The following is a 25,184-nucleotide window of genomic DNA, read 5'->3' on the forward strand; positions in this document are numbered from 1 at the left end:
TATTTTTACAGACTATGTTTGATTTTAGGTCCTGGGATTATTTTATTTATTTATTTTTCTCCTAAAGCTTTCCCTAGAACGGGCACCAACAATGATATGACCTTTTCTTTAAAAGCTCTAAACCAAATCCAAAGACCCAAACAGCATCTTTGTGTGGTAAAAGCTCTGTGCTTAAATATTTTAAACACCAGACTCTCATTTCTGTACTTCATTAAATTCACAATTTAAAGAGTGACAAACAATCTTAATTTGCAGTAACACAGGAAGTCAAATCATTCTGATTACATAAAGGCTTCAGATACAAAAAAGTTCAGCAGATCGCCTGTCAGCAGGATCCGCAACGCAACAAGTGCTCGTCTGCGGTTGGAAAAAACATTTTCATTTTCCGCTAGATTTCTCTGCCGCTCCTCTCCCTCTCCCCACTACTAAGTTGATGTCAGTAAGATACAGACAGTTTCACTTCCTTAAGCCACCTCAGCATTTATAGGTAATAACCTTGCAGATGACAACAATTCTAGCCAGATGAGAAAAACCTTATAAAAAGTAAAACAACTAAGTGTTTTTAGTTTGCGTTCATTAACAGTGGAGTACATTCCTTTGTTTTCTTTAAAACCACACCGTGCATCTGGTCGGCCTCCCTCACCGTAGGCTTACCCCGAGAGTCAACCATTTAGTTTGAGGAGACATCAGGCGTCTGTCAAGCATGCTAGAGCAATTCCAAATGGGCCCAGCACTCCAGCACGAATAATCCTCACTGGGGCAAGAAGTCAGCAAAAGCTACAAGCAGCCAAGTCTTGCTTTTCTGAGCAGCATAGCAACTGTTTTCCTTTTTCTTACTGGCTTAGGGTGTGTAGTTTTAGCCAGGTTGACTTTCTAAAGTCCTTCAGAGTGCAACAGTTCTCTCTGTTCCAGAACCACTTAGCGCTGCCGGGGAGCCCATCAAAGTCAATTAACAGACACAAATGGGAGGGTCTTTTCCTACTTTGAATTACGTCAGCTGGCTTGGAAGAGCAAAGCCTACAAACTTGTCAAAGCAGAGTAACATTTCATTAACGTCAGATGCATGGCTTCCAGCAGCACCAGCCCCAACACTGCTTAAACAGACTTTCTTCAGTATAAAACAATGGGCTGCACAACTGGACATCCAAGGAAGCTAGTGTCCTGAAAAACAGTCTAGAATAAAAGTGAAAATATTCTTCTCCTCCCACCCTGTGAAGAAGTATTTTCCTTTTACAGACACAAAAATGATGCCTTTACCTTTTTGTCACCTTTCAGGTTCTCAATGTGTATGGAAAAATCTAAAAATTTTTTCCATAGTCAAATAAGTATCACCTGGATATTTAATTTAAATTAAAAACTTGTTTTCATTAAAAAAAAAAGTCCTTTAAAAAGTGAAATGATAACCACAATACTCTTAAGGCCATGTCTGCATATAACAAAGGATTGTTGTGATTGGGTACCATCCAGTTAGCTCCAACTCTGAGTGACCCTATGTAAAACAGAACGAAATGCTGCCCAATCCTAGGCCATCCTCCCAGTCGTTGCTATGTTAGAGCCCATTGTTGTAGCCACTGTGTTAATCCATCTCATTGAGGGTTCCCCTCTTTTTCGATAACCCTCTACATTTTCACAAGCAACAAAGGATTACTATTCAGAGAATATAAAGCGTTCTTATACACCAATAAGTAAAAGAGCCACAATCTAAAAGAATAAGAAAAAAAAAAAGACATGGATAGATAAAATCTTTCTGGCCAACAAACCTAAGATAAAATGGCTGACTTCACCACTAATTGGGATGGCTGACTTCACCACTAATTGGGATGGCTGACTTCACCACTAATTGGGAAACACAGATTAAAATTACAATTTACCATTTCAGGCCTTTCAGAGTAAAGCATTTAAGAAATATAAGAATGCCAGTGTCTTAGTCACCTAGTGCTGCTGTAAAAGAAATACCACAAGTGGATGGCTTTAACAAAGAAAAATCTATTTCCTCATAGTAAAGTAGGCTAAAAGTCCAAATTCAGGGCTTCAGCCCCAGGGGAGGACTTCCTCTCTCAGTTGGCTCTGGAGGAAGGTCCTTGTACTCAATCTTTCCCTGGTCAAGGAGCTTCTCAGGAGCAGAGACCCCAGGTCCAAAGGATACGCTCTGCCCCCGGTGCTGCTTTCTTGGTGGTATAAGGTCCCCCACTCTCTGCTTGCTTCCCTTTCTTTTTCTCTCTTGTAAGATAAAAGGTGGTGCAGGCCACACCCCAGGGAAACTCCCTTTACATTGGATGAGGGCTGTGACCTTAGTAAGGGTGTTCCAATCCCACCCTAATCCTTTTTAATATAAAATTATAATTACAAAATGGAGGACGGCCACACAATACTGGGAATCATGGACCAGACAAATTGATACACATATTTTTGGGGAGACACGAGGCAATCCATGCCAGCCAGATCTTGGTGAGGATGTGGGTCTACTATGGCCCGCCAGCCAAATCAAGCTGGTTGCCTCTTTTTGTATAACCTGCAAGCTAAGAATGTATTTTGCATTTTTAAATGGTTAAAAAAAAAAAATCAAAAGAATGATATTTTGTGATGCATGGAAATTATATAAAATTTAAATTTCAGTTTTATGAAATAAAACTGTGTTAGAACACAGTCAAGCTCATTCATGTATGTATTGTCTATGGACATCTCAGCACTACAATTGCGCAGTCGAGTAGTGGTGACAGAGACCATATAGCATTCAAAGCCTGAAGTATTTACTACCTGGCTCTTTAAATAAAAGGTTTGCCAGTGTCTGATGTAGAATAATCAGACTTTCATACAATGTTGGTGACAGTCCAAACTGGTATAACCACTTTAGAGATTTAGCAGGATATAGTGAAGATTGTAAATGCACACGTTCTTTGTCTTGGCTGTCTCACTCCTGAATACATACCCAGAGAAAGTCTCACACAAGTACACAGGGAGATATTTGTACAAAATGCTCCTTGCAACACTGTGGGTCATAATAAACAATTGGAAACAAGCTAAATGTACATCAACAAGAAAGCAGACAAACGAAGTCTGGAATTGTATTCAGCACTGACAGTGAATCATCTAGAGGTAATGCAGCTACACAGATAAATCACCACAAACAAAACGCTGGTAGAGAAAAGCGAGAACCTTGAGGTACCTTAAGAACCTGTGACACAATCTGTATAAAGTTGGAAAATATGCAAAAGTACTATATGGGTATGTATGTAGCAAAAGTATAAAGGTAAATATGAAACAATCAATACCAAATCCAGGATAGTTGTTACCTATCTGGAGTACAGTACGTTTGGGAGAGTTATGGGGGTAGAACCCAAACCAAACCCACTGCCATCGAGTCGATTCCAACTCATAGCAACCCTACAGGACAGAGTAGAACTGCCCCATGGGGTTCCCAAGGGGTGCCTGGTGGATTCGAACCGCTGACCTTGTAGTTAGCAGCCCTAGCTCTTAACTACTACGCCACCAGGGTTTCCCTCATGGAGTAGGGGGGAGCAACCTTATTAGTGATATCTTATTTCTTAAACTAGCTACATCATTGGTCATTATTTTATTCTCTGTGCTTTTTCATATATCTGAAATAATTCATAATACATAAATGTCTAAAATTAGTAAACCAGTTAAATGAATCAAGATATGACAAAGGCCAGATCGTTATGATGTTATTGATATGTTTAAGGGGCCCTTTCACAATATAACAAAGTAGATATGATATATAGAATTGAAAAAAAAAGAATGGCAATTTTTTTTTTTTCACAGTAAGAATCTCCACTGTTTAAAATACTTAGAAAAAAAAATCTGGAAGGAGATATATAAATTATATTTACAGTGGCTGTGTTTGGGTAGTGGCTTGAGGCTTTCGGGTTTTTTTCCCTCCTTTCAAAAAACTTAGCCCTTTTCAAATTTTCTACAGTAGGTTTGCATTAATTTTTCAACCTCAAAAGTTTGTTGAATAGCTAAAAGACAACTAAGGATGATCAATTTTCTAGGGACATTTGCCTTTGTTTGACTCACTGTTTACTATGGATTATGATACTGACCTTAACATGTGGAAAACTGATAGCAATGCAAATGAATTTTGTCTAGTAGAAATGCAAATGATCTGTCTTGTGGAAAAGAAAACCCACAAAATTAGTTTTATTGCCCTGTAGAACATTAACTCATTCTACACCTAATTTTTGGAAACCCTGGTGGTGTAGTGGTTAAGAGCTACAGCTGCTAACCAAAAGGTCAGCAGTTCGAATCCACCAGGCACTCCTTGGAAACTGTACAGGGCAGTTCTACTCTGTCCTATAGGGTTGTTATGAGTCAGAATCGACTTGATGGCAACGGGCTTTTTGGTTTTATATCTAATTTAGCAATCTTCGCTTAGCATTCTTTCTTTCATTAACTACAGATAATCACATTTCAGCTATAATCCTTTGAATTGGCTTTACCACCCTCCCAGTTCCCTTATTCATGGATTCGATATTTTGGGGGGGCACAGTTCTATATTTATTTGAGAGATACGTTCTCAATTTTTTGAAAAATCATCATTTTAAAATATAGTTTCTTTCTCTTCAGACTATGGCATATATGATTGCTAACTTTCCGAGCCCAGCCCACATTAATTTATAATACTACTAAAGTATATTTCAATGGAAAAGTGTCAATAAACCACAGAAACAACCAACCAACCAAGCCAGTTGCTGTAGGGTCAATTCTGACTCAGAGCAACCCTATAGGACAGAGTAGAACTGCGGCTGGTGGATTTGAACTGCTGACCTTTTGTTTAGGTAGCTAATATTAATTTCAGGTAAACAATAAGCAATTGGTGTTTGAAGAAGAAATGGATGAGGACAGAAATTCTGAATAGAACATATGGGAAGTGTAATACTTTCCATAAACTCTCTAACTCCATCACTAAAAAAAAAAAAAGCCAGTTGTCGTGGAGTTGATTCCGACTGATAGCTACCCTATAGGACAGAGTAGAACCTCTCCATATGGTTTCCAAGTTGCAGCTGGTGGATTTAAATTGCCAACCTTTTGGTAAGCAGCTGAGCTCTAACCACTGTACCACAAACAACATTATTTTCTTGTTACAGTTGCACCATTCTTTTCACACATTAATTAGGGTTTTTTCTTTGCTCTCAGATAAGCTGAGGAACGCTTTCTCCAGGTGCCTGAGAAACCGCATGAAGAGAAATTGAAGAAGAGAGATTAAAGAAGTGTATGCACGAATAAGACAATAGAGAGTGAAAAACAGGAAAGGGATAAAACCAAGGTATATGCAAGACAGGAAGGGATGGATTTTAGGTGAGAAATGACAAGCTCAAGACAATGTGGCCACTTTCCATTGTTAGGAGACCAGAAAGGGAGGACACCCTAATTTAGGTGGTAAGTCAATATCCAATAACAATTTTTGGTTTTTCATACTTTTGACCTATTTTCAAGGTAAGTGTTTGTAATTTAGGCATGTCTAAAACACACGTCAAGCATCACAACGACTGTATGGATGGTGCAGGACTGGGCAGAGTCTCATTCCGTTGTGCATAGGGTCGCTATGAGTTGGAACCGACCCCATGGCACCTACAACAAGAAAAACACGTGTCCATGTAATATGAATAAATATATTAAAAATAATGTATTTTTCTTTTTTCCCCCCAGGTACATAATAAGTTTTCTGTTTATAATGCATATTCATTGTTAAGCATTGGAAGATATTCAAAGAAACAAAAACACTGCCCTTGTCATTTCTCAGGAGCCTAATCTGTATAAAGGGGGTAAGGCTTCACAGGATCATTGTCAAGATTACGTAAAACATCTAGTACACATCTGGCACCTCAGAGATGCTCAATAAATGTTGGTTTCTCTTGCTGCAACTCAGAGAGTGGTTCTTAACTGGTGGTGATTTTGCCTTCCGTTCTGCAGGGATCATACGGCAATGTCTAGAGACATTTTTAGTTATCACAGGCGGTAGGGATAGGGTTTACTGGCATCTTCTGGGTAGAGGCCAGGAATGTTGCTCAACTTTCTGCCATGCACAGGGCAGGCCCACAACAGATTTATCCATTTCAATATGTCAATGTGTTCAGATTGAGAAACCCTGACACAACTAACCAAAACCAAAAAACCAAACCCGATGCCCTTATATCAACACTGTCGATGTGACGTACTTTTATAACCCAAGATGACATGATGTGAAATTCGAATCCTTTCTAGTCCTCTTTTTGGTTGCTGGAACGTCGACGAGGGAATTGGAGAGGCAAAGGGGAGGAAGAGTAACACTAGACCACAGTTCCTTTCAAACATCCTAGAAACAGCCTAGCGAAGTGCTTGGTTATTCCTATGGGCCACTGTGGTAGACTCGGTATCCAATGTGAGGTAGAAAGACCTGAGGTTTCTGCAGTACCAATGGGCATTCACACCAATAACAGTTTGCCTTTGCTTCCCATCCTCTCCCACCCCACCCCTACTCCACTCCCAAGCTGTCTTGCTAAACTGTGAAAAGGGCTTCATGAAAATAACATTATAACTACAGAACCCCTGGAGAGCTAGGGTTTTCTTTTGTCTGTTTTGTTTTTTTAAACTGCAGATCTATGCAGCTCACTAATTGGGGGTGGGGAGTGGAGAAGGGTTGTTTTTACTATTATATCTGCATTCAGAATTGTTGTTATCTGTCTACATAAACAGAAGGCAGGAAGGAGGGCTCCAGTAATACTGAATCCTCCATCTGAGGCGACTTTCCCATTTGTTGTTTTAAACTTTAAAACAGCAGCAGACCTTCTGGATGGGGAGGCGGTGGCCAAAGTATAAATATGTTATGTTGCCAGGAGACAACAACAACAAAAAAAGGCAGAATTTTGGAGGTCACATACTTTAAGTGGCCACTCCAGACATCAAAGTCCAGACTGTTGATCTCACCAGCAAGGACTGTGAAAAAATTTCCTTGATCACACCCCAGTTCAGGGCTTATGCCATCAATAGTGTCATCTTTGATTCCAAAAGACCATGACATGTATACGAATATGAATAATTACCATATGCATTAGCCAGACAGTGAATCATAACAGCAGAGCAAAACTCTAGCGTGTGTGTACTCATTAAGCCTCACAAGTGTTTTTGGTAAATAACAGCCAAACACATCATTTGTCAAGAGAAATAAAAATAGGAAACAATTTCAAATGACCTCGTAAAAAATAAATAAAACAGAAATAGTCACACCCACAGGAGCCCATCTACAGAAAATAGCGCCTACAGCAATTAGTTTTACATTACTGAATGATATCTCACAGCTGGCAATGGAAATGACCATGGCCAAGAGAAACTGCTCATTAGTGTCACTCTTCAAGCAGCACCCAGGGCACGCCCTACTTGCCATACCTTGTTACGCCTCTGCATACACAATGGAGTTTTCTTTCACATAACAATCTATGTTATTGATTATAACAAATTTAATTTTTTTTACTTCATCTAAAAGGAATTCCAACAGAGTTATTGGTTACCAACTAAGAAGGATATGGGAAAGAGTGAAGCAATTTTATCCCAAAGCTGTATACACTGTCTAATCCAAATCGCTGTACTACTGAACTTTCTTCCAAACATCTTATTCCTCTAAGCAGCCTGTTATCACCGCCCTCTCCCCCAATTCATATTCAGCTATAGATGAGGCCAGAATCTTCATTTAAATTAAACCCACCCTTTTTATTTCATAAAAATTTGTCATTGTTGTTGTCAGGTGCCTTTGAGTTGGTTCTGACTCATAGCAATCCTATGTACTACAGAATGCAACATTGCCCAGTCCTGTGCCATCCTCAAAATCATTGTTATGCTTGAGCCCATTGTTGCAGCCACTGTGCCGATCCATCTCATTGAGGGTCTTCTTCTTTTTTGCTGACCCTCTACTTTACCAAGCACAATGTCCTGCTCCAGGCACTGATCCCCCCCTGATAGCATGTCCAAAATATGTGAGACATAGTCTCACCATCCTTGCTCCTAAGGATCATTCTGGCTGGGCTGTACTTCTTTCAGGACAGATTTGTTTGTTCTTTCACGGGTCCATGGTATGTATACTCAATATCCTTCACCAACACCGCAATTCAAAGGCATCAATTCTTCTTCGGTCTTCCTTATTCATTGTCCAGCTTTCACGTGCATATGAGGCAACTGAAAACACCATGGCTTGGGTCAAGCACGCCTTAGTCTTCAAGGTAACATATTTGCTTTTTAACACTTTAAAAAGGTCTTTTGCAGCAAATTTACCCAATGCAATGTATCTTTTGATTTCTTGACTGCTGTTTCCGTGGGTGTTGATTGTAATCCAAGTAAAATGAAATCCTTGACAACTTCAATCTTTTCCCCGTTTATCATGATGTTGCTTACCGGTCCAGTTGTGAGGATTTTTTTTTTTTTTTCTTTTTGTTGAGGTGTAATCCATACTGAAGACTGTGGTCTGTGATAAGTTAAGTGCTCAAAGTCCTCTTCACTTTTAGCAAGCAAGGTTGTGTTCTCTGCATAGCACAGGTTGTGAATGAGTCTTCCTCCAATCCTGACGCCCTGTTCTTCTTCGTATAGTCCAGCTTCTCGGATTATTTGCTCAGCATACAGGTTTAATAAATATGGTGAAAGCTTACAACCCTGCTGCAAACCTTGCCTGACTTAAGCCATGCACTACTCCTTTGTTCTAACGACTATCTCTTGATCTATGTACAGGTTCCTCATGAGCACAGTTTTCTGGAATTCCCATTCTTCACAATGTTATCTGTAATTTGTTATCATCCACACAGTCGACACCTTCACACAGTCGATAAAACACAGGTGAACATCTTTCTGGTATTCTCTGTTTTCAGCCAGGATCCATCTGACATCAGCAATGATATCCCTAGTTCCACGTCCCCTTCTGAATCTAGCTTGAATTCCTGGCAGCTCCCTGTCCATGTACTGGTGCAACAGTTTTTGAATTATCTTCAGCAACTTTTGCTTGCATGTGATATTAACAATATTGTTTGATAATTTCTGCTTCAGCAGGATCACTTTCCTTGGGAATAGGCATAAATATAGATCTCTTCCAGTCAGTTGGCCAGGTAGCTGTCTTCCAAATTTCTTGGCATAGACGAGTGAGTACTTCCAGCGCTGCATCCATTTGTTGAAACATTTCAGTTGGTATTCTGTCAGTTCCTGGAGCCCTGTTTTTCACCAATGCCTTCAGTGCGGCTTGGACCTCTTCCTTAGTACCATCAGTTCCTGGTCATATGCTACCTCCTGAAATGGTTGAATGTCGACCAATTCTTTTCAGTACAATGACTCTGTGTAGGCTTTCCATCTTCTTTTGATGCTTCCTGTGTTGTTTATTATTTTCCCCGTAGAATCCTTCAGTATTGTTACTTGAGGCTTGAATTTTTTCTTTGGTTCTTTCAGCTTGAGAAATGCCAAGTGTGTTCTTCCCTTTTGGTTTCTTATCTCCAGGTCTTTGCACGTCTCATTGTAATACTTAACTTTGTCTTCTCAAATCAACCTTTGAAATCTTCCGTTCAGTTGTTTTACTTCATCATTTCTTCCTTTCATTTTAGCTACTCTACGTTCCACCGCCAAGTTTCAGAGTCTCTTCTAACATCCATTTTGTTTTTTTCTTTCTTTCCTGTCTTTTCAATGACCTCTTGCTTTCTTCATGTATGATGTCATTCCACAACTTATCTGGTCTTCAGTCATTAGAAAAATTCAGTGGTGAGGAAAACTAAGGTGGCTTATTTGTCTCTCTTCTCTCCTTGACAAAAGAGCTGCTTTTTTTTTTTTTTAACTCCTTCCATGTGGGAGACCTGGGTTTGATTCCTGGCCAATGTACCTCATAGGCAGCCACCACCCATCCATCAGTGGAGGCTTTTGTGTTGCTATGGTGCTAAATAAGTTTCAGTGAGCTTCAAGACTAAGATGGACTGGGAAGAAAGGCCTGGTTCTCTACCTCCAAAAATCAGCCAGTGAAAACCGTATGGATCACAAAAGTCCAATCCACAAATGATCATGGGATGGCGCAGGGCCAGGCAGCATTTCATTCCATTTTGCATGGGTCGCCATGAGTTGGGGAGGCCAACTAAAACAACACCATTAGTGAAGAGCTCACATTGGATAAACAACTTCCTTTTTGATAAACCAGACCAACCAACTATAAGAACTGGTAAAGACTCCTCTCACTCCCCCATTGTTGGATGAGAAATACTTGAAAAAGAGTATTGTTACTAACTACATAAACCCACTGCCATTGAGTCAGTTCTGACTCATAGTTATGCTATAGGACAGAGTAGTGATGGAGGCAGAGTAATTTCATCTAGTCAAGGCTGCCATGTCAAACAATTCTAGGAAAAATAGAAGGAGAAGAGGGCATGAGGGGAATCCTATGACCCTATAATCCGCCCCACCTCCACGGATCTGTTCCATTGGAAATTTTACCCTGAAAGACATAGCTTCTAATTTTTCGGTACTTGTAACCTGTATTTAAAATGGTCATACATCTTTTCCATACCACCAAAACTAGCAAAACATCTTTCCAGCATTAACTATAAAAGAAAAATACTGATTACTTTCTATAGTAGTTGAATGAGTCTATAAAATTAATATATTTTCTTTAAGTTTCAATATCTCTCATTAATACAACTGCCACTGAATTATTCAATATGAGGTATGTGTTAGAGATTACCCACAAAAAACCCAGTGCCATCTAGTCGATTCCGACTCAAGGGAGGTTAAATAAAATGCTGAGTTTTTTCCACTGTGTTTTTGAGATACTCCCTCTCCTCCCATTTTCTACTTCTCGCAGCCCATCTCTATCCTGCTGTCTGAAGGATTTTCCTCCTGAAATCTTCACTTCTCGCCTGTGTTGGGTTCTTCCCTAGTCCTGAATTCCCTACACGCTCCCGAAGTCTCAATACTCAGTTTCCGTCATGGGACTGTTCTAAATTTTCTAGGCCTCTGAGTTCCAGACTCATGCATTTAATACCAACTAGCCACCTCCCCATGGAGCCCTGGTGGTGTAGTGGTTAAACAGCTCATATGCCAACCAAAAGGTCGGCAGTTCGAATCCATCAGTTGCTCCCTGGAAACCCTCTGGGGCAGTTCTGCTCTATCCTGTAGGGTCACTATGAGTCAGAACTGACTCGTCAGCAACAGGTAGCCACCTCCCCATGGATTTCCAATAGGCTTCTCACACCTTACACGCCCCCAAAGTACTACAGATTCTCTCACTTACACTCCAGTCTTCTACACTACTGCCACCCCCGTTTTCTAGACCAAAAACTTATCAACAAGATCCTGTTCACTATAGTTCCAAAATATTTCCCAAATCTAACCCTTACCACCTCTCTCATAGCTACCCTCCTCCTTAACAATAACCCCGAATTTGTTTCGTTGTTTTTCAATCTCTAGAGAGCAGCCAAAGTGATCTTTTTGAAAGCATGAATTAGCTGCTACCATTCTATCGCTCTGCTATTTAAAATTCTCTGAGAGCTTCTCACCACAACCGGAATATCTGTGGCCTGCAGGGCCTGCTGAGATTTGGCTCCTGCCCACATGTCTGACCTCATCTCCCCTCACACTGCCCCGTCATCTCCACGCTGCAGCCACACTGGCCTTCCTTCTGTCCCTGGACTGTGCCAAGAGCACTCCCGTGTCAGGGCCTCTGCACTTGCTGTTCCATCTCCTTGGAATGCTTTCTCCACAGACACTCAAATGGCTGCCTCCTTTTTACATCATTCGAATCCCATCTCTTCTAATGGGCCCCCCAGACCAAAGTGGACTTATTCTCCATCAAACTTCCTCATTGTACTTCCTTTACATCATGTAGCAATAGTAGCTGTTGCTGTTAGTTGCCATCGAGTTGATTCCGACTCATGGGGACCCCACGTGTGCAGAGTAGAACTGCTCCATAGGGTTTTCAAGGCTGTGACCTTTTGGAAGTGGATCACCAGGCCTGTCCTGTGAGGTGCCTCTGCGTGAGTTCAGGCTGCCAACCTCTCAACGAGTAGTTGAGTACTTGCTTAACCGCTGGCACTACCCAGGGATTCCAGCAATACTTGAAAGTATTTTATTTATTTTCATTTCATCTTGCCTTCCCCACTGAGTATGAACCTGCACCTTGTTCGCCATGCTTGTTTCAGCTTTACTGGTACCACCATTAACACACTCTTATTGCTTTTACAGCAATACAATGTGCACACAATCCAGCAAAACCGCCAAGTATATTCAGTAAAGTGAAGAGTAAAGTAGACTTGGAGTGAGGAGATCCGAGTTAGTCCAGGATCTGTCGCCATTAACTAACTGGTTAAGCTAATTTAATGTGCTTGAGCCTCAACGTCTTTCAATATAAAAAGAGGATTTTTTCCCCTGTTGCTTGTCTCTAAAGCCCCCTTACTTCTAAATCTACTATTCCATTAAACACGTTGAAGCAAAGAGGCTTTTTGCAAAAACCTCAATCAGAGCTACCAATCATAATCTCTAGGACATTCACAATTAATATAGGTAAATTTAAAAAATCAACTAGAATAACTGACACTTGCTTGGTTAACTGAATTTTTCATGTAATTTTTGGTTAAAACTAAAGCTTGTTGACATGTTGAGTCCTGGAAGTATACCTGATACCTTTCTGCATTTGTGCTTGGTTACTTAAGTACGTAGATTTTATACTCCTGGTGGTACAGTGGTTAAGTGCTCAGCTGCTAACCAAAAGGTTGGCAGTTCTAACCCACCAGCCACTCCCACAGAAGAAAGATGTGGCAGTCTACTTCTGTAAAGATTACAGCCTCGGAAACCCTATGGGGTGCAATTTACTCTGTCGTATAGGGTCACCGAATCAGAATCGACTCAATGGCAACGGGTTTGGTTTTTGTTTTTTTTTTAACAGATTTTATATGACTAATACACAATTGCTTAAATGAAATCTGTAATCCCTTTAAGTATTAAATAATGAATGTGATTTTATGATTACTTGTGTTATCTTTAAAAAGAACATCTAAGTTTTAAAAGCATGAATTTATAAATCTAATGAAACAGACAGATAAATATGTCTAGGGAAGCAATGGGTTTGGGATAAAGGTACTATAAAAATGGCATAAGATTAATGGCATGTGCTAAAACATAACGGTTGTCATATGATTTTCTTTTGCTAATTTCTACACCAAAGTATTAAACCTAATCCTACTTTCTGGATTTAAATTTACTGTAAATCACAAAAATATAACTGTCTACTCCCTGACACATGGACATTTTTTAAAATTTAAATATTTTTTTCCCCCACACTTGGATGGCACCTAACAACATTTTTATTATAAGATGATACAGGAGTTCCAATTCTGGAAAAAAGGACTATTTACAACCACACTTTAGAAACACTATAGGTATGATACACAATTTGGTTTTTTTAAGAATAAAAACTTGTGACTAGTTTTTTTTTAATGTTTGTGGAACTTTTAAATACATTATAAGCAAAAGACTCTTGTTCCTGCTTATGTATGCTATTCATAAATCCTTGATACTTTATTGGAGCCCTGATGGTGCAGTAGTTAAGAGCTCGGCTGCTAACCAAAAGGTTGGCAGTTCAAATCTACCAACCGCTCCTTGGAAATCCTATGTAGCAGTTCTACTCTGTCCTACAGGGTCGCTATGAGTCGGAATCGACTCGATGGCAAGGGGTTTTGAAACTTTATCGGGAAAATATTTTTCCAGAGCATTTGTCATTCTTTTTGTAAGACAACTGAGCATCCAAACCAATAGTATTTATTCATACATGGCCATATGACACACATTTAATCTGAATGGATCATTTACCACAGCTGAGTGAAGAAACGATTAAGGAGGCAATTAAGAGAACATAACTAAAAAATGAAATCATCGAAAGCAGATGACAGAGAGCATAGCTCTACCACAAGAGAAAACTGAAAAATCAGGAAAATATATACATCTGTGGATTTGGGGTTCTAACTTCTTTGCACATTCTCCAGGTCAGCAGTTAGAATTTGATCCGAGGACCCTTGAGATCCTTGAGTCCGTTTCAGGGGACCTGTAAGATTAAAACTATTCTGAGTATCAAATGAAAAATATTTAGGAGATGTGAAGGGTTTTTGTCTCTAAATGAAATCATTAATACAAATGAAATCATTAATACAAATCTCTAACCTAGGGTTTGGTCCATAGAAATGGGTCAGGAGCCCCGAAGTTGGCTTAACCCTTGATAATACAGTAAAACTTGTAAGAGCCAGAACTCGATGGGATTGCCTTGTTTTTCCAAGTCTCACAAATTTTGACAGGGTGCAGCTTTATCACTTTCCTCTCCATCTCTATTAGTGGAAAATATTCGAGTTTTCTTTCTCTGACAGGTTTCTGCCTTACACAGGTTCCAGCTTTCACAGGTTTTACTGCAGGGTGTTTATTTAATGGAGTTCCAAATTTTTGTCTGTTTAAACGGACAATCTCTTAAGAAGCCATGGTGGCACAGTGGTTAAAGTGCTTGACTACTAACTGAAAGGTCAGCAGTTCAAACCCACCAGGTGCTCCATGAAAGAAAGCAAGATTTAAAGCCTTGGAAACCCAATGGGGAAATCCTACTCTGTCCATAGGGTCACTATAAATTGGAATCAACTCGATGGCAACAGGTTTGTTTTTTTGGTGGCACAATGGTTGGGGGTTCCAATCTACCAGTGGCTCCATGGAAGAAAAGACCTGGTGATCTGCTCTCGTAAAGGTAATGGCCTAGAAAATCCTAAGGGACAGTTCTGTTCTGCCATATAGGCTTGCTGAGTTGAAATCAACTTGATGGCACACAACAACAACCTTAAGTTAGGGCAACTGAGTGAGCTGTTTGCTATGGAGGTTCCAGTGTGTATCTGATGATGTGTATTGAGTCCTGGAAAACAGGACCCCTCAATTTTCTGTGTAGGCTATATAACTGTGGTTAATCTGTGAATTTTCTTTTTTTTTTTAATTGAACTTTAGATGAAGGTTTACAGAACAAACTAGTTTCTCATCAAACAGTACACACATTGTTGTATGACACTGGTTAACAACCCCACAACATGTCAACACTCTCCCTTCCCAACCCTGGGTTCCCTTAATCTGTGAATTTTCTACTTAGGAATATGAGGTATACTATACACAAGTGGTTACCCCAGGCGAAAAGTGCTCAGATAAACATTTCCACTTGCTTTATACCCTTGGTTTTCAGCCTTGCTGCACACGGGACTCACTGGGGAGCTTTAAATTACACTGCTGCCTGAATTCTACCCCTGAGATTCTGATTTAATTGGTCTGGGATGCAACTTGGGCATGTGGAGTTTTAAAAGCTCCCCACGTGATTCTAAAGTGCAGCCAAGGTAGAAAACTATTGCTTTACCCAAAACCCAAATCCACTACTGTCGAGTCAATTTTGACTCATAGCAATCCTACAGGACAGAGTACAACTGTCTCACAGGGTTTCCAAGGAGCAGTTGGTGGATTCAAACTGCTGACCTTTTGGTTAGCAGCCAAGCTCTTAACTACTGTATCACCAGGACTCATAAATTCTCCCCTTTTCTCTGCAGGTTTCCTCACTGTTTAGTCTCTGAACTATGAATTCTTGTGGTCTCAGATGTATGCTATGTAACCTAGCATTTGAGGCTTGTTCTAATATTCTTATTTTGTTTCATGGAAGTTGCCATGATACAGCCCCTCTCCAGTGGCCTTGGATCTTTTCATATTCTCCTTCCAGAGCTGGCTGCACAGACTTACCAGTTCCACCGAAGGCAGCTCTTCTTTTCATATCCAGTCCTAACTCTCTGCTTTCAGATGTGTCCTCTCTTCCCATTCTACTTGCACTCAGCCCTGTGACACAAGGTCCTCTTTCCACAAAGTCTTAAACCAGTTCTGCTGGCCCCTCACTCAGTCCTGGCTCGGAAGTCCTAGCCTGGCTTGCATGCTGAGCCCTGCCCATTCACAACCAGTTAGTCAGAGTTATGTCTTAGACTTCTGCCCCCAGCAGCGTACAGGGCATATGTTTGGTCATTAAAAACCCTACTGACGCAATTTACTACATCCAAACCAAAACCAAACCCACTGCCTTCGAGTCGATTCCGACTCATAGCGACCCTGTAGGACAGAGTAGAACTGCCCGATAGAGTTTCCAAGGAGTGCCTGGCAGATTCGGACTGCCAGCCTCTTGGTTAGCAGCCGTAGCACTTAACCACTACACCACCAGGGTTTCTAGATGTGCATATTTCACAAGATAGAATTTCAGTAGATCTGGAATTTTTAGAGGCTGAAGAAATGAATCAAGAGAGACTTATGTTGCTTTTACCATGAAATTGTAATGGATATACTTATGAAAAACACAGTCTTTATAGGATAGATATGTCTTTTGTGGTCGCCTGACTTGGACCCTGAAATCCACAGGTGCTTTGGAATAACATAAAGAACATTTTTCAAGACATTATCTTAAACAGAATGAACAAATCGGGAATATGCTGGAATGCCATTCTTTAATACCATGGAAGTTTGACTTATTCGTCTTCAAGGAGGGTGGTTTATTTAAGTGCTTTTTAAAATCATGACTTTCTACTAATTGAATTAACACGAAGAAACATCAATAAAAACATTAAGAGGTTCCCATGGCCAGAGTAGAAAACTGCCACATTTGAAAGAAAAATGAGAATATCTTAAAATAAAACTTGCTCCAAGTGAGCTGTGCTTATTAAGCATCAAATGGGATCTGATTTATTCACAGTATTTAATTGAATGCAGTCATAGTAGCACCAACGTCTGGTGAAGGAGCTGTTGCGTGTCTACCTCCAACTGCTCCTTCCCCCTGGATTAAAGCGCCATGACTTTTCTGCTCTTGACTTTTCTGCATAAACTGTCAAGAAAGAGCAAAGCTGGGCAAACACCAAATTGCACTTTAGATAACCGAGATTGAGCAAATTTACCTCGGAACATGCCCTTGAATTTGAACCTTGCTTACTCCAGAGAAAGGTACTTTATTTACATTTCCTACATTATTTATTTTGGACTTCCACATTTAACACAAGGTTGCATTCAGAGAACCATGTTTCATTTACTCCTAAACTAATCGATTTTTTCCTCTCCTCTACAGCTCTTTTTTTTTCTTTCTTTGTGATTCAGTACACTAACTCTGATTAACTGTAGTTGCTTCTATCAACTGTTAATTCATTTATCATGAAAACTGAGGACAAAGGAGTCAGGCTAGCAAAAGAGTTAAGATAGAAGGATTCAGCACCAAGAAGAACCAGGCTCGAGTTTTCACTCTTCTACTTAATAACTGTGCAACCTAGGGCAAATTACTTTATCTTGATTGGTCCTGCTTTGTGCAGCAAAAAAATGGGGATACCCAGGATTGGCCATATAATTTGAGGGGCCCATTGCAAGAAGAAAATGTGTGGCCTCTTGTTAAAAAATGATTAATATTTTGAAGACAGCAATGTTGTTATGTTGTTAGGTGCCATCAAGTCAATTCTGACTCATAAGTGACCCTTTGTACAACAGAATGAAACACTGCCAGGTCCTGCACCATCCTCACAGTCATTGCTATGTTTAAGCCCATTGTAGCAGCCACGGTGCCAATCCATCTCACTGAGGGGCTTCCTCTTTTTTACTGGTCTTCTACGTTACCAAGCATGATGTCCCCCTCCAGAGGCTGGTCCCTTCTGATAACATGTCCAAAGTATGTGAGGTGAGGTCTCACCATTCTCGCTTCTAAGGAGCACTCTGGCTGTACTTCTTCCAAGACAGACCTGTTCATTCTTCTAACAGTCCATGGTATATTCAGTGTTCTTTGCCAACACCATAACTCAAAGGCATCAATTCTTCTTCAGTCTTCCTTATTCATCACCCACCTTTTGTATGCATATGAGGCAACTGAAAATATCACGGCTTGCGTCAGGTGCACCTTAGTCCTCAAAGTGACACCTTTGCTTTTTAACACTTTAAAGAGGTCTTTTGCAGCATATTTGCCCAGTGCAATACAGTGATAGCAGATCATTAAACCAAGTGCAGCAGGGCCCTTCTAAGCACAGGACCCTTGTGACTACGCTGGTCACATGCCTATAAAGCTGGATTTGGAGACATGAGCGATACATCTTTTATGAGCCTAACATGAGGAATAAATGAGGTACATATGCAAAGTGCTAAGCACAGTCTGCCATAGACAAGTTCCCAACAAATACTGTTTTAAAAATATTATTTGTCGTTCTGTGTTCTACATTACTGGCTTTCTACTTGGCTTACTTACTTACTGAATATTCCTTTACCACTACCATTTATTCATTCAATAAGTTATGTACACCTGGCAATGCTAGAAACATTTCTGCATTCTAGGATGGTCCACCCTCTCTGTCTCCCTAGCAAACTCCAATTTGAAGACCAACTCCAGCTTCCCTGCCTTTCAGAAGCCTTCCCTGGCCTTCTCCTTCCCTTCATTGTCCACTGCATATTCCTCTGTCATAGCACCAATCCCTCCACATCTGCAAATACTTGTCTAATACGCCTCTTTCCTGTGTAAGTGTGTAAGTTCCTCATGAACAGGCACTGTGTCATTTCATCTCTGCATTCCTAGGGTCTGACACATAGATAGCACCTAACAAACATTTGGTGGATGGATGCATGAATGACCAGCCTGTCAATTTTTATGTGGGTTTTGACAATTTAACATGTACTTTAGGTTCACAAATGTAGTCATTATTCCTTTTACTTTCATTCACTTCGAAATCATAGATTAATATGATGTTGTTAGGTGCCACCTAGTTGATTCCAACTCATAGCAATACCATGTGATAGAGCAGAACTGCCCCATAGGGTTTTCTTGGCTGTAACCTTTACTGAAGCAGATCACCAGATCTTCCTCCTGTGGAGCTGTTGAGTGGGCTCAAATTGCTAACCTTTAAGTTAGCAATGAACTTCGAATGCCACTGTACTTTCTTTGGCAGAAACAATATTATATAGTTAGAGATACTTCATAGCCCTTAGATCATTGTTTCTGTTTATTTTATCCCATCTAAGGTAACTCTGTAAAATTAAGGATATATACAATGTTTTTTGTAGGACAAAAAAATGTTACATATATTGACAAAAAAGAAAAAAAAAAACACTGAGTTGGCAAACAGTTAAGAATCTTAAAAATCAACAAATACTAACCACAAAATACCAGCCCACTGCCTGCTCATTATAGGTTAAGAGTTTTTGTCCATGAAAATTGATCCACATTTTTCTAGATGTTACTCAGCTTATTCCAAGTATTCTTTCCATTAGCTATGCTCTCTTGTAAATCACAGCTTATTAGTCTCAAGAGGCTCTAGCATCCTAGAAAGGTTCCTTACTGTTGACAAACCTACCAAGCCAAGAAGAAATCCAAAACAACTGCCATCAAGTCAATTCTGACTCCTGGCAACCCCATGTGTCTCCCAGAAATTCAAAGAGAGGACAGAGAATAAATGGTGTTCCATTTTTTTTATGAGTGTAGAACCTGATGTGAGGCCATGGTTCCTGTGACTGTCACTCACCTGAACTGCTGAGGTGACAAAAACACCAAAAAATAACTGCCTTCTGAATCATTAATTATCGTATGTGGAGCCCTGGTGGCGCACTGGTTAAGAGCTTGGCTGCTAAACCAAAAGGTCAGCAGTTCAAATCCACAAGCTGCTCCTTGGAAGCCCTCTGAGGCAGTTCTACTCTGTCCTATAGAGTCATATAGACACACTCCTGGTAGCTAGCGGAAAAAATTAAGGAAGTCCTCAAGGTACTGTACCATTCTTGAATGCATGCAAAGAGCAGAAACATATGTTGATAAAATAATTTCCCAAAGTCTTATTACACCAACCTTACTTATAATCCAAGTTGATTTACTCAACGAGTACCACAGGTGAGGGGAGGGGAAAGAGGATATGAAGGGTATGTAGAAGCTCAATACCAACTTCTCACATGTCTGAGAAAATGACTCTGCCCACAGAGATGAACCAAAGTCCTTGCTTTACCTACGAAGAACTATTCTTACTTTCCCAATTTCCTCTGTTCCTAAGAGACAATTTCCTCCTGGCTTGCTCTTTAGGAATACTTCAGTTTGTGGTGTGTGGAGTGAAGAGTTTACTATTGATCTTCTTATCAGGAAAAAACTGAGCTTTCTGCTTCCCTTCAGCATTGTCAACAGGAGCTCTAACCACAATATCAAGTAAATTAAGAAAGACAGTGTGATTTTTTGTTGTTACTGTTGTTGGTTTTTTTTTTTTTTTTTCTTCAAACGTTTAGTTTCTTGGCTGTGATTTTTCTACTTTAACTAAATGACTTTTGAGGTTATTCCAAAATTGGCCAAAAATCAAAGAAGGGCTGCTTGACACCTGAAAATCAAGTACACTCGGTTTATAAATAATTACAGAATAAATTAAGAAGAGCCAATAGTTGGAGTTCTCACTATGATCTTTTTAAGTACTTTACATGCATTAATTTATTTAACCTAATAATAACTATCCCCATTTTACAGATGAGAAAACCAATGCAAGAGAGGTTCTATAACTTGCCCAAGGTCACAGTTAGTAAGCGAGGAGGGCTCGGAACCTTTTCCAGGCCTGGTGCTCTCAAACATTATATTCTACTGCCTCTTATGATAATGTCCTTTTTGTATTCTAAATAATATGTTCTAAACACTAGTTCTTTTATATTTTACTAGGACATTCATTAACTATATGTTCACTTATTCAATTAAACAACAAAAACATTTATTTTGTATTTACTGTGCCAAAGAACCAAAAACCAAACCAAACAACAACAAAGTTTTTGCCCTCGCTGATAGACAGGACAAGCTCTCCATGCTCAAGAAGCTTCCAGGCTGGTAGAAAAATTGAAGAGTACATAAGGACTGGGTACAAAAGGGCCAACAGTGTGTTATATGAGAATCAAATGGGAAGAAATGAATTCTGATGCATGAGTAATTAATTTACTGAGGACGTGATGGTTTGTTGGGGACCGAGCATAAAGAATAGGACCAGGGGCCAACTGTGGTGAATGACACTTGGTGGGAAGGTACCTTTGGAGAAGACTGAGGAGCAGAGTTGTGGGCGAACACAGTACCTGGCCCTGCCTACCTGTCTGACCTCATGTGCTGCCACTCCCTACCACTAGCTGTTTACTCAGCTACACTAACCTTCTATCTGTTCCTGAAACAAACCAGACTCACTTCTTTCTAGAGCCTTTGTAATTGCCTCTGCGTGGAACACTCTACATTTTACATCATTGTGTGTGTTCCTCCTTGTCATTCAGGTCTCAAGTCAAAGAGGCCTTTCCTCCATTACAAAAATGCCTGTCCTTTTCCTTAATTTGTTGGTTTGTTTTACCTACTTTCTATCTCTCTCCATTAAAAAAAAAAAAAGATTCTTTAAGAGAGCCAAGACCCTGTCTGTCTTATCCATGACTGATTTCCCAATGCCCAGAAAGATGCCTGGCCCAGAGGAGAACTCAATAAATGTTGAATAAATAAGTGAATGAAAAAAACGCATAATTAAAAGTGAGAAATTTTCAAGGAAGGATGGATGGTCATTATGGTAATTACAAGCTATGAAAAGTTTGGCAGCATGAAGAAGATTAAGCAAGAAGAAGGTTCTTGGAGAGCTTTGAGAGGACAGTTTTAGTAAAGCATGTCACGAGTGGGGTAGGAAACAAAAAGCAAATTGCTGTGGATTTAAGAGTGTTTGGGAGGTGAGGATGTGCTTTGTTCCATGCTCAAGAGATTGAGGAGGTGGCAGAAGTAAACACCAGCATTTATTCCTGTAAAAGGAGCTCACCTTTCCTCTTCTCCACTATGTTAAGCAAGGTTGGCTTTCCTTGGTGGACCAACCAAACCCATTGCCGTCGAGTCAGTTCTGACTCATAGTGACCCTATAGGACAGAGCAGAACTGCCTCATAGAGTTTCCAAGGAGCATCTGGTGGATTTGAACTGTTGATCTTTTGGTTAGCAGCTGTAGTTCTTAACCACCATGCCACCAGGGTTTCCTCCTTGAGGAAAACACAGCTAAGGATGAAACAAGTTCAGAGGGCCTTCTAGGAACAAGAGTATCCTTAGACTCTGTGTGATCCTAGTCAGGAAAAGGACGAGTGAGGTGGTGGTCATGATAGGGCTCTTACTTATTCTCACAGGATTCTTATGCAAACTTAGGTATTTTCTATTCATCAATATGGGTTTTTAACTCTCCGAATTTGAGATAACACAAACAGGGGCTAACTGAACTTTACTTTGGTTTACCCACTGCCGTCAAGTCGATTTTGTTTACCAGGCCTGTTTTACATTATTGAGCTTAGCTATTCAGTTACCCGATACTTACTAAGAACGTAGCAAGTTCCAGCTCCTGTTTTAGGCACTAAAACTACAGAAGTGAATAAATATATACTAACAGTGCAAAGAAATTACTTTAAAATATTTGGGAAATACATGTTTCAAGTACCTATTAACCTTTTAGGAAATTTACATGTAAGTGAAAAAAAAAATCAGTGGTGTGCTGGTGCTGATTTGGCTGACTGTTAAAGTTTCAGGGAACTTTTAAGAGCCAGTTGTCAAATACAGCCATTAGTAAAAGTTAAATTAGAAACACAATTAAACAAATTATAGCAAAAACAAAGATGATAAATACAAAAAAATAATAATTTCCTAATTATTTTACTACACTTTGCTATTATCTGTACTCTGGAGACTATTTATGTCGATTGTAACGACATGGTGGAAAGGCTATCTAACGGTATGGTAGTGAGCATCTCTTCCCAGCTCTGCATTCTGTGAAGTCAGACTGTAGGCTGAAATTGGCCACAGGTGGGTGCATTTATAGCATGTAAACTGGCAGATGCTACAAATCAGAATTTTTTTTTGACAGCTGAATGTTAAACATCAGCACAATATTGTTTGTATCTATGAATTAGAAACTACTAGATGCATGTCTTTAGCTAGCTTGTTAGGTTAGAGTTAGTATATGAATTTCCATGGTCATGGTTTCTTAAAAAACAAGACAAATAAATTAAAAAAAAAAAACACTAGAATTTCAAATGGCTTTCCCATGAGTTGTGAATTAGTAATGTTTTAATGCGTGGGAGTTTTAATCTCTTGGTACAAATTTTAAGAGGTTTCTGGGATGAAGTCGAATTCTCCTGTTTTATTGGAATTGTTATTATATTAAATAAATATATCTTACATTGGAGCTAGAAAAGTTTTTTATTATATAATAATTTTTGCTGTATTTGGTTGGTCCACCAAGGAAAGCTGCACAGGGTTTATGTTTATAGAGAAATGTTTTACAGTATGGTAGAAAGTACTTGACAGGTAACTGAGAATGATTGTAATAGATAGGTTTGGTTATTTTGGATGAATGTTTAGAGTGGTTCACATTTTTCTTCATGAACCTGGGAAGATGAACTGTGGAACTTCAATTGCCTAAGTATGTTTGTTTCCCCAACGGCACCTAACAACAAGAAGTATGTTCCCACCCCGTGCAAGTAATTTTTTAGATTTGAACAAAGTGGAGTTAACAGAAAAAAATAAATAACAATGTTTACTGAAATAACAAAGAGTATGTCCTTGGTTTTGGAGGCTTAGGGTCATGGTTTCACGGGACATCCCAATTAATTGGCCTAATAACGTGTTTAATGCTTCTGTTCTACCTTCTAGCTTGTTGTGCAGTGCCAGGGTTCTTAAAAGTTTGCGAGCGCCATTCAAGACGTAACAGGTGGTTTCTATTCACCTTGAGCAACAGAAGAAGAAGGAGAGTCAGGAATAGGAGGAGGATATGGAATGTGTGGCTAAGTGCCTCCATGAACAACTGCCTCCTTTGCTATGGAGACCAGAACAGGATGGTGCCTGGCCACCATTACTGAATATTTTGATCAAAGATTCAGAGAGGAATCCTGATGAAAAGGGGGAAAATACGGAACAGATTTTCAAATTCTCATGGTCTCCGGACTTTCTGGAGCTATGGGGGTAGATGAATCCCTGAAGCTACCGCCCTGTGATAAACTTTAAACTTTAAACCAAAAATATCTCCTAAAGTCTTCTTAAAACCAAATAATAGTTTAGCTTAACTAGTAAAGAATGTCTGCCTTGAGCATCATGCTCTTTCAAGATCTAGTTATATGGGATCACACTGACAACAGCAACTAGGAAGATTAAATAGGAAGCTTAGGGGACAGTGAGTTTATGTTAATGGGGGAGGAGGAAGAACTCAGAAAAGGAGGGTAAGAATGGTTGCACAACTCAAAAGAAGATAATCAATGTCACTGAACTGTACATGTAGAAACCACTGAATTGGTGTATGCTTTGCTGTGTGTATTGTCAACAACAGCAAGATAAATAAAACTACAAAAAAAGAAAAAAAGACTCAAGACACAAATAGTCCAGTCTTGTTGAGCATATCTGTAGTCTCCTTATCCAAAATGAAGATTTTAACTAGAATTCAAATTTATTAACAACAGAAATAATTCCTTAGGGTTATTTTTTGATAGGTTGACCAATTAAATGGTTCTTTCTTTCCCCAAATCCCATGTTTTAACAATGATACTTCATGGTTTTATAACAACTCTGTTCTGTGAAGTTGATCATCTCTATTAGCTACAATACTGGGATATACAGAATTTTCATGCAACAAAATTCAACTTACACTTATACTCAATCATTCACTCACTTGGAAAATATTCATTGATCTTAAGAAGCTATTAGCACTCTGTGGTTACTGTATAATTGCTTAGTGTTTCACACTTCAAGTCAAAATGTTTATTGATTGTCCAGAAGCCACTAAAAGATTGATTCATTTAATCAAAAGCCTACAATATTCCAATGGAGAGGAATTAATTTTATCATAAATGGATGACCTACAAGCCAATGCATTCATTATTTTTGTAGTAACCACAAATGGAAACAGCTCTTTGAAAATGATTAAATAGAAGAATACAATGTTTTGCATTAGTGTGGGAACATACCACATTCCTCAATGGGATACATCTGCAATTCTCTTAATCAACAACAAAAACCTAAGAAGCAAACATCAGGCTCATAAGAAGGAGCTATATTTGATGAGTCATATGAAACATTTTTTCCTTAATAGGTTGATTATTAATTTAAATAGAGCTTAGAATTTAAATTCGATTACATTCTTATCTTTAGACCCTGAGCTTGGGAGAAAAGGGATGT

The 25,184-nt window shown here is 39.4% G+C and overlaps 1 protein-coding gene across 6 annotated transcripts in view; it reads right to left on the minus strand.

The window, feature by feature from the left end:
* Positions 1–25,184, minus strand: part of CACNB2 (calcium voltage-gated channel auxiliary subunit beta 2) — a 411,715-nt gene that overhangs the window by 189,471 nt on the left and 197,060 nt on the right. Inside the window, exon 1 of one of the 6 annotated variants that reach the window (XM_049881890.1) lies at positions 644–25,026. The exons of 4 other annotated variants lie outside the window; for them this stretch is intronic. In XM_049881890.1, coding sequence (XP_049737847.1) covers positions 644–670 — 27 coding nt within the window. In that variant the 5' untranslated portion in view covers positions 671–25,026. Of the gene's footprint in view, positions 1–643; positions 25,027–25,184 lie in introns of those variants that run through there. One more of the 6 variants, XM_049881888.1, reaches the window with a different exon arrangement.

Source organism: Elephas maximus, chromosome 4, assembly GCF_024166365.1.
Source record: "Elephas maximus indicus isolate mEleMax1 chromosome 4, mEleMax1 primary haplotype, whole genome shotgun sequence".
NCBI lineage: Eukaryota > Metazoa > Chordata > Mammalia > Proboscidea > Elephantidae > Elephas > Elephas maximus.